Raw genomic sequence first — 16520 nt, forward strand, 5'->3', positions numbered from 1 at the left:
TGAGTAGCTGGGATTACAGGCACGCGCCACCATGCCCAGCTAATTTTTTGTATTTTTAGTAGAGACGGGGTTTCACCATGTTGACCAGGATGGTCTTGATCTCTTGACCTCGTGATCTACCCGCCTCGGCCTCCCAAAGTGCTGGAATTACAGGCTTGAGCCACCGTGCCCGGCTGACATTTTCACTTTATTAGATGTTCTAGGACATAATCTTGTTGCCTGCAAAGGATCCTATTCTGTTATCTCAATGTAGCAGCTTGGTTGTTTTGTTCTGTTTCTTTCCATTTCCTTTGCATTTATAAGATATAGACCCCATGCCTTTGTGTAAATCAGACTGTTTGAATTTTTATTTTTAACACAAGGCTGTTGAAGATATTAGGAACCAGAGCAATTTGAGGAAAGAAACACGCCAAGGTTTTGGTTCTTTTTCAGGGCGGGATCACATTGTTGAGGCTATTAGTTAATTACTCCTGTATATCTGAACGACCATGCATCACCTTATTTTAGAACTGGAAGGAATTAGTGAACTTTTGAGACTAAAGAAAAATATTTTCCAAATGATACCAAAAAGAAGTGATATAAATAATTCTGCCTCTTGGGAATGTACAGTGTAAAGAGAAGATGGGTTGAATATATAAGAATAAGTCCTCTTTACCACTGAAGCTTGAGTCATTTTAAAATTCTGAACAGTACTATGAAATAGTAGGCACTCACATTTTTAAAATTAAAAGTGAGCATAAAAGATGGATTTACATGGGCTAGAGATGTGTGAATAAGCACTTGACCGATAACAATATAGTTCATCATTTGTTGAGCTATTGTTGGAGTGAGGTAGGATGTGCAGTAAAGAAAACTTTCTTTAGCAAGAGCCGGGAACAAACCTCTCAAGAGGAGTGCTTGAAATGTTTTAATCAGAGAAGGTGGTCACCTCTAGGAAAATCAAAGGTCAGTGGTGCTTGCTCAGTGAATTGATGAGGAGGGCTCTGACAAGGTCAGGGAATGTTAGGATAGGTCAGCAGAAAAGGCAGGTGGCCACAGCCAAGTCCTCAAGGAGGGCTGCAGTGCCTAAGGGAAAGCAGAGGGAGAGAGTAAAGAATGGGAGCAAGGTAAGGAATCAAATAATGGATTTGGTAGAGGGTGAGGAGGATGCTAGGGAGGGGCTGGAGATGGACAGGGGCAAGCTGAGAAGCTGTTCATGGAGGCAATAGAGGAGAGCGTGTTCTTCCCCCACGTCAAAGGGAGGGCGACTCCTAAAACACAAGCAGTTTCAAAGGATTCTGTTTTTAAGGTACTCATCTATTTCCAAGATGTTTTTAGGCAAAGGAGGGGAAAGAAAAGATTCTAATGCTTTATCCTTAGTTTGTTGGGATATCAAATTTACTAGAATAGAAAATTCTGGAGTTTCTTACAGTCATAGTAAATGTAGCTACTGCAAATAAAGTAACATGGGACTAGGAACATATGCTAAGTATCAAGTGATTTTTCTAACCCCTGATCTTTTCCTGGGCTTCTTTTCTTGCTGGTGGTGGCCGCTTTCTCTTCTCTTCCAGAGTTCTGTTGGAAGGGTGCTGTCTTTTGTTTTTCACAGAATGTTGATCCAGATATGCCTGTATTTTTACTGTAAATTTCTGTGGCGCTGCCTGAAATTTGTAATGCGGAAGCTAACTGGAAGATGTGAACTACAACGGATCTGTTACAATACCAAGCCGGGAGCTTCTAGAACCATGAAAATCGGTAAGCCTGAGCAAAGCAGTAAGCAAAAGGTAGAGTTGGTAGGATGGAGGATATGATGTTGTCTTTCGGTATAGTAATTCTAAACCATGTGTAAAGGATAATCTTTGAATGACTGTTTTTGTTATTGCTTTCACAGAAACATCACTGAGGGATTCTAAAAGTAAGGTAAGTAAAATCATTTTTCAGCAGCTTTTCACTTGGAGGCTTACCTCTCTCATAAGAGGTAAAAATTCTAAGAAACCAAAATATACCATTGGTTAGAAAAACTACTGCCAACTGAGAAGAAAGACTCATATGCCCATTACAAACCACTGTACTATTTACATGAGAACAGCCACTATATGTGAATTTCTAGGCAGGTTTGTGAAGTACTTATTACTTCATTGTCAAATGAACTCTTTCTTATACCTTTTCCCAAATCATAAAATAAATATTACTTGAACATAGAAGCAGCATTAACACCCTACTGTTTCCTCAATATCCAAATCATTTAACATTATACTCAAGATTTTTCAATAACATCAAAGAAGCCACTACACCCCCTTTTATAGTACACTGTGGAGCATCCACAGAAGAGAGGAATCCTGTTTTCTTTTTCAAGATTCTTGACAAGTTTGTCTTATTAATTTTGACATCCTGACAACCATCTCCCTCATGTACCTCACTCTTTAGTCATAAACACAATGAGCATTAACAATAGAAGCTATGTTGGGAGAGGAAATGAAAATATTACATTTCAATACAGGTGGATTGAAACAGGAAGATGCTAAGAAAAAAAACAAAAAAAATTGTATTTTTTTTCCTGCTTAATCAGGAAAATTGCACTATCCCCATCATGAAAACATCAAATTTATTAGAATTTAAGTACACTAAATCAATTTTTGCTTTTAACTTAAATCTTCATATAGAAGCTTAAGCAAATACTTGAAGCATCTATCCCAGTAGATACTGATAAAGTCTCTGGTGTTAATGAAAAGGAAACTGATTTAAACATGTTTTCCAGTTGTTGCAGACTTCTGTGAGTGTTCACCCTGACGCTATTGAAAAAACTATAGAAGATATCATGGAACTGAAAAAAATTAATCCTGACGTAAATCCACAGTAAGAATATGTTTCTTATGTCAGAAATACAGAACACAAGTCACAGGGCCACATATTTAGTGTTTCTCTGTCTCCTCTCTTTTTTTCCCACCCTCTCTCCCTAAAATAATCATCTGCCATGTTTTGACTTTCAGATGAAAAATAAAGAAAAAAAGTACCTTTGTCATATTTGTAAATGGCAACAACTTTGTACTTCCTTTGTGGTTTTTGCTTCTGAGATGCAAAGAATGTAAGAAATGTGATGGGTGCCCCAATAGAGGAAGATGAGCCCATTCACCCACAGTCACTCTATCTGGTGCCTATGTTTTACATTAACAGTAAATGTTCAAGTGGTAAATGTGCTTAAGCTGATTCTGTTCCATCTAGAATAGTCCCTCACTTCCTTCATGAATATTACTTTATGACAGGCTGAGGATCTTGGAGACAGTTTCTACCTGCTTGTCAAGAAGACAGGCATGTGTGGGAGGGAGAAATAGTTTTTATATGAAGACTTTAGAACTTCATAATTTATTCCTCTCATCTTGGAAGTATTAAAATGCATTTGGCAATGTTCGTGACGTTTAAAATTAGCTTTATATTTTCCACTGGGTACAGCAATTTTTCAGTAAAATTTTGCACTAAGGACGCTGGGTAGAATAAATTCCAAATGCAGATATATTTAGAGATGGTTTTAGGTTGGTAACTATCAAACTGTCTTTTAGATGTTCGTGTCTGAGAACTTCAGATGTTACCTTTGAGAGAGACTTTTATTAATAATTACCAAAGGCAGGAACTATAATTGAAGGAAATTTCAGAGCACACTTGCATAGGTCTATCTCTTGGAAGGATTTTAGATACTAGCTATCCAGGGGCTCGGCACAAAAACTTCGTTTCACCTGGTCTCCGAGGTGTTCTTCGGCGGCCACTTCAGTTCATTAGCAGCCTTTTGCCTGTTTAGCTACCAAAGGTTGATTTATTTATGTAGTAAATGTCTTTTTGAAACCTAACATATATTTTATTCCTCTGGGAAGGTGATAAGAAGGCAATTCATTATAAGTTAGATTGAACGAAAAATTTAAGACTAAAACCAGGCAAGAGGGATATATGAGTCCTATAATCATATTTAGAGATTGGATTAAATTTAATAGCAAATCTTTTCTATGTTTGTTCCATGAAAGTTATATAAGCTGCATTCAAGAGCATTTATTTGCCCTCCATTCTTTTGATCTCACTTTTATAAAAAGACCCTGTTAGGTTCAGGATGAGGATCCCTAATCTGAAAGTTTTGGGCATTGACATGATGCCACAAGTGGAAGATTCCACACTTGACCTCATGTGACAGATTGTATCTATTATTTTTAACTTAATTTAATTTAATTTGATTTTTTTGAGAAGGAGTCTCACTCTGTCACCCAGGCTGAAGTACAGTGGTATGATCTCAGCTCATTGCAACTTCTGCCTCCTGGATTCAAGGGATTCTCCTACCTCGGCCTTCCGAGTAGCTGGGACCACAGGCACATACCACCATGCCCAGCTAATTTTTTGTGTGTATTTTTAGTAGAGACAAGGTTTCAGTGTGTTAGCCAGAATGGTCTCAATCTCCTGACCTCATGGTCCACCTGCCTCAGCTTCCTAAGTGCTGGGATTACAGCTGTGAGCCACTGCGCCCAGCCGATTGCGTCTATTATTAAAAATGTTGTATAAAATTACCTTCAAGCTATGTGTATAAGGTGCATATGAAACATAAATAAACTTCATGTTTAGACTTATGTCTCATCCCCAAGATATCTCATTATGTATATGCAAATATTCCAAAATCTGAAACACTTCTGGTCTCAAGCATGTCAGATAAGGAATACTCAACCTGTAGTATTTTTTAAAAATCTCCATGTGGATTCTGGTGCCTTTTTTTTCCAGAGTGACATTGATAAGATCTGCTATAAAAAAAAGTAAATACTTTTCTGAGAAAACAAAGAAATAGCTTAGATATGGGGGAAACACTTTATAACTTACCAAACTGTTACTACTATTAACCTCACTTTGTTTTAATTACATTTTTAAAGTGCTGTTTATGGTGGCACTAAAAATTACTACAGAGAAAATTCATTTATTTAAAAATTATTATTGCTATTATTATTGTTATTATTTTGAGACGGAGTCTTGCTCTGTCACCCAGGTTGGAGTGTAACGGTGCAGTCTAGGCTCACTGCAACCCCCACCTCCCAGGTTCAAGCAATTCTCCTGTCTCAGCCTCCCAAGTAGCTAGGACTACAGGCATATGCCACCACACCCGGCTAATTTTTTGTATTTTTAGTAGACACGGGATTTCAACATGTAGGCTAGGCTGGTCTCAAACCCCTGACCTCATGATCCGCCCACCTCGGGCTCCCAAAGTGCTGGGATTACAGGCATGAGCTACCACACCCGGCCAGAGAAAATTTAATTGACTTTTCTTGTTCCTGCCTCTTTTATTCCTTCCATTCTCTTGTTTCCCTCAAAATTAGCTGTATTTTCCATCCTACATCGACTTTCTGGGTGACCAGTGCTATGGTGTCCTAAATGTTAACACCTTTCCTAAATTTTAATATCTAACTTAGTTGTTTGGTGCTATGGTAACAAGTAATGACGAAAGCCATTCATTGAATATGACTTTATTAAAGTTCAATATTCCTAGGCTGTCTGACTGTCCTGTATGTTTAGAGCAGGTACACAGTTCTAAGTTCTGTTGCCCTCAACTTGAGATTTAACATCTGTGCATGTCATTTAACCCTCAAAAAAAAAGATGATGATGTACTGTTATTATAATGACTACAACCACACCAAGCAAACATGTTCAAAGTCCATGAGTGAACAAGGCAAAAGACTATATTGGAGAGTATCAGATGCAATTGCCAAGGTTCAACCATTTTTGAGTCACAGAAAATACATGACTCCAAAGAATTTAGCAGGAATAAGTAAACATGAAGTACTACCTTTAGACCTTTAGATTCTACCTCGCTTTAGAGGCTGTAGAAGGAGAAGACAACATTCTGATCACAGAAAGTAATGATCCTCTGTGTGTTACAGTTGCCAGATTGTTTTCTGTTCTGGTGATATGCTTTAAAGGTACCATTATTCAAATCGTGTACCTTTAGAGAGAACTGAGAAAGATCATAAAACATCTGAAAACTGGCCAGGCATGGTGGCTCACACCTGTAATCCCAGCACTTTGAGAGGCAGAGGCAGGCTGATCACCTGAAGTCAGGAGTTCAAGAACAACCTGGCCACACATAGCAAAACCCTGTCTCTACTAAAAATATAAAAATTAACTGATGTGGTGGCGGGCACCTGTAATCCCAGCTACTCGGGAGGCTGAGGCAGGAGAATCACTTGAACCTGGGAGGCAGAGGTTGCAGTGAGCAAAGATTGTACCACTGCACTCTAGCCTGGGCAACAGAGTGAGACTTTGTCTCAAAAAATAAAACATAAATAAAATAAAACATCTGAAAATCATGTCCCGTGAGAGGGAATTGAAGAAATAAGAGTTATTTTTTCCCTGGGGATTAGAAGAATCACTATCTTAAATAGTCATGGCAGGGTAAAAGTGGAAATAAATTTGCTCAGAGAACAGGATTTGAAAGCAGATTTTGTTTCAGCATAAGAAAAAGTGTTCAGACAACTACAGGGGTCAGAAAGTCATAGAACATCTTGTAAAGTTGTAACTTCCCTCTTAACACTGTCTCCTCTGAGGAGGATACTCTCAAGCGGAGGTGGTGGTGTTATTGTTATGTTTTCATTTCATTTTGTTTTGATTTTTTTTCTTTGTCTTGAAGCCCCTAAGGGCTTTTTCGTTGTTCTCACCCTCATTCTCTTCTACACATCTAGTAATTCTGATATCCCCACCTAGGGGGGTGCTATATAATCCCTAAGAACCCATTATTACTTATATTTTCAAGTAGCCTGCATAAATAAATCTCTTGTGGGTTTTTGTTTCGTTTTGGTAGAGATAGGATCTTGCTTTGTTGCCCAGGCTGGTTTTGAACTCCTGGCTTCAAGCAGTCCTCCCATCTTGGCCTCAGAAATCACTTATTTCTTAAGCCATACCATTGCAATTTTGCTTTAGAAAAAGTCAGACTTTGAGGCAAATTTTAGCTAGGTTCTACAGTTGTCTGTATGGAGATTTAATAAGAATTGTGCTTCTATTAAACATCATATTTGAGCAATTTCCTGAATATTAATAGAAAAGTTCTATCATGCATACATCAAGTGAACAAATGCCAAAAGTGAATGCTCTGTTCTTCCTCATGTGTGTCTCTTCTGTTTTTAACACCCTAGGCTGGGAATCTCTCTTCAGGCTTGCCTTCTGCAAATCGTTGGGTACAGAAACCTTATTGCAGATGTGGAAAAACTGCGTAGAGAGCCGTATGATTCTGATAATCCCCAACATGAAGAAATGCTTTTGAAGGTTAGTGCTTGAACAAATTTCAATTCTTCACTTAAGTCAGCTGACATCTGCCAGGCACCTGCATGTGCTAGGCACTGCTTTGGACATTAGGGGTACAAAGATGGATCAGATAAGGGCACCTAACTGGTTGGTAAGGTCAAGTTTTCTTGCTGCCGCAGGTGTTGGAAGTAAATTTTTCATCAGAAAATTCCTGTGAGAAGTTAAGTTCAAAGCCAATTTTCTTTTGTAATTCGAGAAGGTATCAGAGGTGATTTCTGTGGGCTCTCACATTTGGCTGAAGTTTAGATTGTTTAATATGTGTTGAAAGCCAGCAGGAGAAATAGCATTTGTCAAAGAGTGACTTGGGATTTCCATTTATGACTTGTAATACTCATCAGAGAAGATAAAGTTGGTTTCTGCTTCAGCAATGAGCCTCTTGGGAAATTACCCAAGATCTTAATTCTGATTATTTATTCATGTAACTTAGAGAGTTAGAAGAGGTAAAGGTTTATATTTGGCACACTAGAACTGCTGGAGAAATAATGTGGAGTTTTGAATACTCGTGGCTGTCAAAACAAAACCTTAAAAATCTTACGGGATCTAATGGTATATTAAGAAACATCAGTAAAACTTTCCCTCAAAACACTGAGTTTGGGGCTAAAGAAATTAACACTCCAAAATAATTAAGACAAACCTTTAGAACTATATACTTATCAGAAATGTTTTATAAATTCATTTCTGAAAATAGATGCTTTTTTAGGATTAGAGTGCTTTAGGGTACTTCCTTACCTTTTCCTAGAATTCAAAAGGCAGTAACAAAATTGTAAGAAAACGTTTGTTTAGCTTCCTTTATTTTATTGAAAAATGTCAACAGAAGATGTAATTTTAAAAATATATCCTGTTGTGGTTTTGTGTGAAGGAGTGTATGTTTTTGTGTACGTAAGTACTTAAGCAGATGACTCATTTGTCTCTGTTAATTAGTGCTGGATCTGATGTGAATCATTAAAAATTAAAGATGCCTCATTCTTGGCAATAGTTTTTTTCTTTCTTTTCTCCCTGCTTAAATTTAACTAACCTAGTGGCTGAATTTTATCTCTTTGTATTGCCTTTTTTTTTTTCCTGACCATTTTCTGATGGAGGTAGTTCAACACAATGACCCAAACATAGGAAATAAAAGGTGAGAGAGAAAAGCGGTGTTATAATTAACAGATAGCCACAAGAGCCTGAACAATTCATTAGAATAGCTGAGAGTCCCTCAGAAGCAGTGACATCCAGATGCCTGCTAGGCATATCTTTAGCTGATCCATCATATGTGTGATGGCACATAGTAGGTTTTCAACAAATATGAATGAATGCATGAATTATTATAGTTCATTAGCTACATCTCAGGAACTTATATATGATTTTTATCTGTGGTTATGATTAGATTATGTTATCATTTTAACTGTCAGCTATATGGAAGTAGGCAAAGAAATGATGGTTATCTCTGTTTTAGAGATGAGAAAACTATAAGCATTTTAGCTTAGGTTCCTATTCACATATCTAGTAAATTATAAAGTCAGGGCTCTTCATTACTGCATCAGGCACTTTGGGAAAAGGCATCATTTCTGCCCTCAAGTGAATTACAATCCAACTGGGGCATATTCTATATCTTTAAAAATCACCAAATCTGGCCGGGCGTGGTGGCTTATGCCTGTAATCCCAGCACTTTGGGAGGCCGAGGCAGGTGGATCACTTGAGGTCAGGAGTTGGAGACCAGCTGGCCAACATGGTGAAACCCTGTCTCTACTAAAAATACAAAAATTAGCTGGCTGTAGTGGCAGATGCCTGTAATCCCAGGTACTTGAGAGGCTGAGGCAGGAGAATTGCTTGAACCCTGGAAACGGAGGTTGCAATGAGTCCAGATCGCACCACTGCACTCCAACCTGGGCGACAAAGCAAGACTCTGTCTCAAAAAAAAAAAAAAAAAATCACTCAATCTTATCCATACAGCACCCTGAGGTATCTTTGAAATGTTTTCCATGCCCAATGCCTTATTTTAGCCATCCAATTGCCTTTTAATTATTCCAGTAACCATTAGATTTTTCCCTCCCATCATCTAAAATACTGTTGGAGGGATTTTTTTTTTTTTCAAAACACAGATATATTCATTGTTATTCCCTAGACTGGAAACTCCAGGCTATGTCCTATAGTAGAAAGCCCACGCATCTTAGCATGGCATTTTGAAGGCTTTCCAATGTATTTCTTGAAGCTGCAGCTCCTGTATCACCATCACATTTCTGCCATCTTCTGCCACTCACCATGACCCAGAATAAGCCACGCCATACCATATGCTCAGGAATTTGTTCATGCTGTTCCCCCTGTTACCCATTATTCTCACTGCAGAAGCCAGTTCGTTTTTTTAAATCCTTACTCACTGAATTTTGAAATCCTCACTAGCTCCCCAAGCAAACTTAGGAGTGGGATCTTTGTTCTTTTCTTCAGTTTGTCCAGATTTCAAGTATGATAATAAAATAAGAAATAATAAAACATTAGTTGAGTGTTTAGTATGTGCCAATTGTTAAAGTCAGTGTTTTCTGGCATTGTTTTATTTGATTATCACAGTAGCCTTGTGGTGATACATCACTACTATCTTCATTTTTCAGATAAGGAAACTGAAGCTGAGCAGTGAAGTGACTATGCGAGCTCACATAGGGTGGTAGCTGAGGGCTCTGAGCTGCCACACTACACTAGGTCTTGAGCAACAAACCACATCTTGTTTGCGTTTGTCTTTCCAGGGGTAATCCATGGTTTGCGTTTCACTGCCTGAGCTTAAGCTTCTTTATCTTTAAAATGGGTAACAATACCCTTGCTACCTACTTCTGTTAAGAGCAAAAGTCAGGAAACCAAGGCCTGCAAACCAACTTTGGCATACCACTCATTTTACAAGTAATATTTGCAGCACAGTCACATGCATTTATGTATGGCATTTATGGCTACTATGGCCACTATCCTAGTTTAAAGGCAAAGTTAAGTAGTTACAACAGAGACCATACAGCTCATAAAGCCTAAAATGTGTCAACTGGTCTTTTACAAAGTTTGTGCCCAGGCACAGTGGCACACACCTGTAATCCCAGCACTCTGGGAAGCTGAAGCAGGAGGATTACTTGAGCCCAGGAGTTCAAGACCAACCTCAACAACATAGCAAGACCCCATCTCTACAAAACCTTTGCAATCAGTATCTGGGCATGGTAAAGCAGGCCTGTAGTACTAGTTACTCAGGAGGCTGAGGCAGAAGGATCACTTGAGCCTAGGAGATCAAGGCTACAGTGAGCTATGGTTACACCACTACATTTAGCCTGGGCAACAGAGTGTGACCCTATCTCTAAAAAATAATAATAATAATTAAGTTAAATGTAAAAACATGTTTGCTGACCCCTGGTTTGTAAACTCAGGTTATATGTAGTATTGCCACGTGTTTAAATGCTTGGCTTTTTTTAAGCATAGGAGAGCATTATCAGTGTTACTAGAGTTCTAAAGTATTTTAAAAATCTGGATTCTATGATCATTTGAACATAGCCTGGGATGAAATTGAATAATATCACTGTCCCTATGAATCACTTATATAGACATTTCTATTAAAAATATTCCAACCAAGTTAATAATGAAGACAAAATTCTAGATGGATTCATGCACCAAATGAAAAACATAAAGTCCAGAATTGAAGACCTTCTCCTGATGGTACGAGACAATCCCACGGTGACCTTGGTGAGAAGCTGCATCTCCTTGAATGCTCTGGCTCAAGGGTAGATGAATCGCCTTCCCTTTCTGTCCTGCAGAGGGTTCGAGATCAAGCAGACGTGTTCAGATAAACTTATGTAAAGGTTCAGTTCAAAGTGAAGCGAGCTCAGCAGAGTGAGCAGGCCCTGATGGATAACATTCTGACTCAGAGTGCAGTCTCCACACCTGTTTCTTGTCTTCTGCCATGGGAGTCACTTTTCCTAGTCCTGGTCTCCTGTGCTTGGCAGTTGGCTTTGTAACAACTACTCCCAGTAGCACCATCTTAGATGAGTGGATTCCTGAGAGTCCCCACCATAAGCCCACCACCGTTTCTCAGATCTGAAGTTGGCTTCCTAGTGCATGACCTCATCCTTCAAGAGCACCCCATCTCCTACTCTTATTTTTTCAGGGAAGAGTTTACCTATCAGAAGAGAATCAAATAGCTCAAAGTTTATTTTTTTTTATATGTATTTATTTTGAGATAGGGTCTCTTACCATACAGGCTGGAGTTCAGTGGTGAGCTCTTAGCTCACTACCACCTCCACCTCCCAGGTTCAAGCAATTGTTGTGCCTCAGCCTCCCAAGTAGCTGTGATTACATGCATGGGCCACCATGCCTGGCTCAAGGATTTTTTAAATCAGGAAATATATAGATAATTGCACTTCATAAAAGTATTTTAGCATAATGGGCTTTTATCTTCCAAAATAAGTTTAACAATTTTATTTGCTACATGTATTTATTAACCTACTGGTTTAGTCTCTCAATATTTAGCAAGTTTATTTTAAAAATTACTATTCCCATTGGTTTGCAATGCCATTAATGTAAATGCATAACTTTGAAGTCAACATGCCTTTCACTGTGGACATAAGAATTCTTAGGGGGTACAATAGTGACTGTGGCTGATGGGTGCTGTTCAAAAAGACTGGCAGGCTCAGAATGGCATAAACTATTTTTACATACTCTCAGTGTACTACTATTCCTACGTTTTTGCTGTATATTCTTGTCTCATAATATGGTATAAATTATTCTCTAAGTCTGAAAAAAAACAATTAAGATGAAAACATTTTTGTCTTAATTTCAAAATAAATTTTTAATGAAAAAGAAGTTCCTCATGTTAAATCTGTTCAAAAGAAGGATTTAAATACTTTGTTCACAAGCTGTACAATTTTTTCACCCTGAATGCTTTATTACAATCCGTTTGGCAATAAAACTTTCTGTGCTTTATTGAACAGCATTCAATAGATTATAAAATTGTTCAATCTGCATTCGAATCATTATTAGGACACTGAATTATAACAAAGTCCGGTAAATGTATGACCATTCATCAGCACCCTTAAAACCTGCAAATTATTGCAAATAATCTCATGTGTGCATATAACTCAAACATAAACTTTGTGGAGAAGGGATATAAAATAAATACTACAGTATTTCTTCGGTTCTATACAATGCTGGCTAGACGGTTAGATGAAAAGAGTGATATTACTAACAGGCACTGTGGGAAGCCAAGGATCACCTAAGACCAGGAGTTTGAGATCAGCCTGGCCAACATGGTGAAGTCCCATCTCTGCTAAAAATACAAAAATTAGCCAGGCGTGGTGGCGCACACCTGTAGTCTCAGCTACTTGAGAGGCTGAAGCACTAGAATCACTTGAGCCTGGGAGGCAGAGGTTACAGTGAACTGAGATTGTTCTACTGCACTCCAGCCTGGGTGACAGAGAGAGACTTTGTCTCAAAATAAATAAATTAAATAAATAAAATAATATACATGTATATGTATACATATACATACACACACACATATATCTGTATATATATGTCAGGAAGAATCAAACTATTTTAATAACTGTTTTCTAAGTAGTTACCACAATTGAGTAAAACCAGGATACTCCAGAGCCTATGCCAATACATTTTTCCTGTAGTGTAATGTAATTGCTAATATGAGGTATAATCTGCAAGCAATTAATACTAATATAAGTAGGCTTAAGTCACCATGGAAATCACAGTCCAGTGAAAAGCTTCTCAGCTGAAGTAGTTGGAGGAAAGAGTAAAGGGAAATGAGAAAGGGTAGACAGGGCAGGCTTCCAGTAGGAACATCATTTACATGGCTTATCATCATCATCATCTTGTATGTAACAGTCCACTGGTGCAGGAAGGTAAATATTTCCCAAGTATGCTAGCCTAGCATAGTAATACATACATACATACTTTATGTAGCATAGTAAGATTATTTAAGTATTACTAATGTTTCATTTCTACTTATATTTAGATTATATTATATTTAGATTATACATAATACTATATGCATATTAAAAACTCATTTTCCAAAATGAGATAAAAGTGATTCAGGTAAGCTGGACCTATGTACTACAGAATTTAGAATATCTAAACTCAGAGGTAAAATCAAAGGAAAACATTGCCATCTTTTTAGTGAATGCATTGTATGAAACTTCAAGCACATTCATTTTTTAATAGATGGGTTTGCCTGATGAGGATTGTAATCCAATCACTGTTTAGCAGCAGTTTTGCCAAACTGTAAATTCTTTTATTAACAGGCATTATAAACAGACAATACTAATCTTATTTAAAAACCGTGAGTGCCACACTGGTGAATATACAGCTTATGAATAACTTAAAAAAGTATTTCCCATTTTAAAAGGCAAACACAGCAGACAACTAAACTAAACAAAGAAGCTAGAATATGGATACATGATTGATGGGTCTAAAATTATACATACAGTACATAATTAATGTTAATTATGTGATCAGTACGTTTTTCTATGTGATTCCCTTCATGCTACTTTCCCCAGAAACTGAATTCTGAACTTCCTCTTCTAAAATTGGTACAATCAGGTTATCCCTGGACATCAAATTTTCTTTTATCACAAACTTAGTAAACCAATGACACGAAAATGTTTCATTTTCATATTCATCCAATATCTGGAGTAATAAAAAGAAGCATGTGGCCAGGCACAGTGACTCACACCTTTAATCCCACCCTGCCTAGCTAATTTTCAAGGGTTTTTTTTTGTTTGTTTTTTGTTTTTTAAGTAGAGACAGGGTTTCACATGTTGGCCAGGCTGATGTCAAACTCCTGATCTCAAGTGATCCACCTGCCTCAGCCTCGCAAAGTTCTGGGATTACAGACATGAGCCACCGCACCCGACCTGAATAATAAAATGCTTTGAAAAGAAATTTCATTTTAATTATTTTATGGATCATGAAAGACTAGACTAATGGCTAAAAAGTGTTCTTAACTAAGGTGATGGCACTGTGGTCATGGCAGAGGGCATGGCAGTGCTGAGGTGGACCAGGCTGGGCACCAAGGTGCAAAATTTATATAACTGGTCTGATGACTGTTTTAATGAAATGGACAGTACACAAGCTGTTCAGCAGCATATGCAACAGAACATAAGAGATTACTCTAATACTCAGAGAAATCTTGAACCACCTGAAGGCCAAGATGCAGGTATATGGAAGTATGAACATTTAAGGCAATTTTGCCTTGAGCCAAATGGACTTGCTGTCAAACTTCAGAGTGAATCCCATCCAGATACTTGTATTCAAAGGACAGCAACTGAACAATGGATTTTTCCTTGTGCAGCTCATAAAACTCCAAGAGTGTTCTGCCACAGACTATACTAGACACACACTTGATGCTGCTGTGTCTTCTGAAAAACAAATATTTCTCCAGCAGGGTTAGTGTAAAGGAATAATCTGTAGCAAAGCTTGGATCAGCATACTGTAAGATTTACAAAATATTTTCATACGCTTCTTTTTTTTTTTTTGAGATGGAGTCTAGTTCTGTCGCCCAGGCTGGAGTGCAGTGACATGATCTCAGCTCACTGAAACCTCTACCTCCCTGGTTCAAGTGATTCCCCTGCCTCAGCCTCCTGAGTACCTGGGATTACAGGTGCCAGCCACAATGCCCGGCTAATTTTTGGGTTAGTAGAGATGGGGTTTCATGATGTTGGCCGGGCTGGTCTTGAACTCCTGAGCTGAAGTGATTCACTTTCCTCAGCTTCCCAAAATGCTGGGGTTATAGGTGTGATCCACTGCGCCTGGCCAGTTTCTGTTTTGATGAATGCAGAGCACTGGCACATTCTTATATGGATTATTTTAAAAGAAATTTTGTATACTCATGCTTGATATTTTGCCTTCAAGCACGAGAGATTTACCTCCTTTCTTTTTACCCTTTTTTTCTCGCCCTTTAGACAAATTGAATTCATGTGTTGTGGCACTACCATAAAACATTTCATAATGTGAATAATAAGTATAATATTAGATTAATGTATAAAATAACATTAGGAAAATGAATAACAGCTTTTATTAGTTAGTACTTTCTGTCATTGAATATTATGTTTTACACTGTGTCAGGTATGTGACAATTTGATTTAGCAAGGTATTTTGTGTATTACTGTTTTATTTAAGCTTTAAAATCATGTAATATAGAATAAGCAATTTAGAAATTGAATTATTTTGGCTGGGCGTGGTGGCTCACGCCTGTAATCTAAGCACTTTGGAGGCCAAGGCGGGTGGATCACCTGAGGTTAGGAGTTCAAGAAATTGAATTATTTCTGAAATAGTAGTAAGGAAATTTTACATTTCTGTTTATACCCTGTCTGTAATGAAGGTATAAGTCTAAAAAGCAAACTTGCCTACATGCCCATCCCTATTAGAAAGAACTAAGAGGGCCAGGTGCAGTGGCTCACACCTATAATCCCAGCGCTTTTGGAGGCCAAGGCAGGTGGATCACCTGAGGTCAGGAGTTCGAGACCAGCCTGGCTAACATGGTGGAACCCCTTTCTACTAAAAATACAAAAAGTTAGCTGAGATGGTGGTGCATGCCTATAATCTTAGCTATTCGGGAGGCTGAAGCAGGAGAATCACTTAAACCAGGGAGGCAGAGGTTGCAGTGAGCCAAGATCCCACCATTGCACTACGACTTGAGCAACCGGAGAGAAAACTGTCACCCCCCCCAAAAAAAAATGGAAAGAAAGAAATAAGTGTTTGAGCATTACATGTTTATATAACTTTATACAACTATGGGGTTTCAGTGTTTCTCTGGTAATCAAGTAATGATATGTGCTGAATCTATCTTTCTACAGAAAACTTTAAAAAATAGAACCAGCTTATTAAGCAGTAAATAGTATAATGCTTAGAATTTACATTTGTCCGGTAACGTATTAATATGATTTATTTTAATTGAAATTACTTTCGGTAACTCTTAAAGATAATAATATATTTTGAGGTTTATTCATGAACATTACTGATATCCCTTCCTTTGGCTACATGATAATGTTTACTCTCACTCCTGTCATAGGTGAGACCTAAGAAATGAAAATCAGCCGAGTGTGGTGGCTCACACCTGTAATACTAGCACTTTGGAAGGGTGAGGCAGGCGGATCACTTGAGGTCAGGAGTTTGAGAACAGCCTAACCAATGTGATGAAATCCCATCTCTACTAAAAGCACAAAAGTCAGCCAGGCGTGGTGGTGCATGCTTGTAATCCCAGCTACTCTGGAGA

At 38.0% G+C, this 16520-nt stretch overlaps 1 protein-coding gene and 1 pseudogene across 1 annotated transcript in view; both read left to right on the forward strand.

Moving 5' to 3' along the window:
• The window catches only part of ELMOD1 (ELMO domain containing 1), a 75808-nt gene that overhangs the window by 38009 nt on the left and 21279 nt on the right, over positions 1–16520 (forward strand). The window contains exons 3-6 of the mRNA XM_017547051.2: positions 1589–1734; positions 1871–1899; positions 2738–2835; positions 7129–7258. Coding sequence (XP_017402540.1) covers positions 1589–1734; positions 1871–1899; positions 2738–2835; positions 7129–7258 — 403 coding nt within the window. The remainder of the gene's footprint in view (positions 1–1588; positions 1735–1870; positions 1900–2737; positions 2836–7128; positions 7259–16520) is intronic.
• Positions 7359–15259, forward strand: LOC119473928 (annotated as a pseudogene).

Source organism: Cebus imitator, unplaced genomic scaffold (assembly GCF_001604975.1).
Source record: "Cebus imitator isolate Cc_AM_T3 unplaced genomic scaffold, Cebus_imitator-1.0 Scaffold194, whole genome shotgun sequence".
Lineage (NCBI taxonomy): Eukaryota > Metazoa > Chordata > Mammalia > Primates > Cebidae > Cebus > Cebus imitator.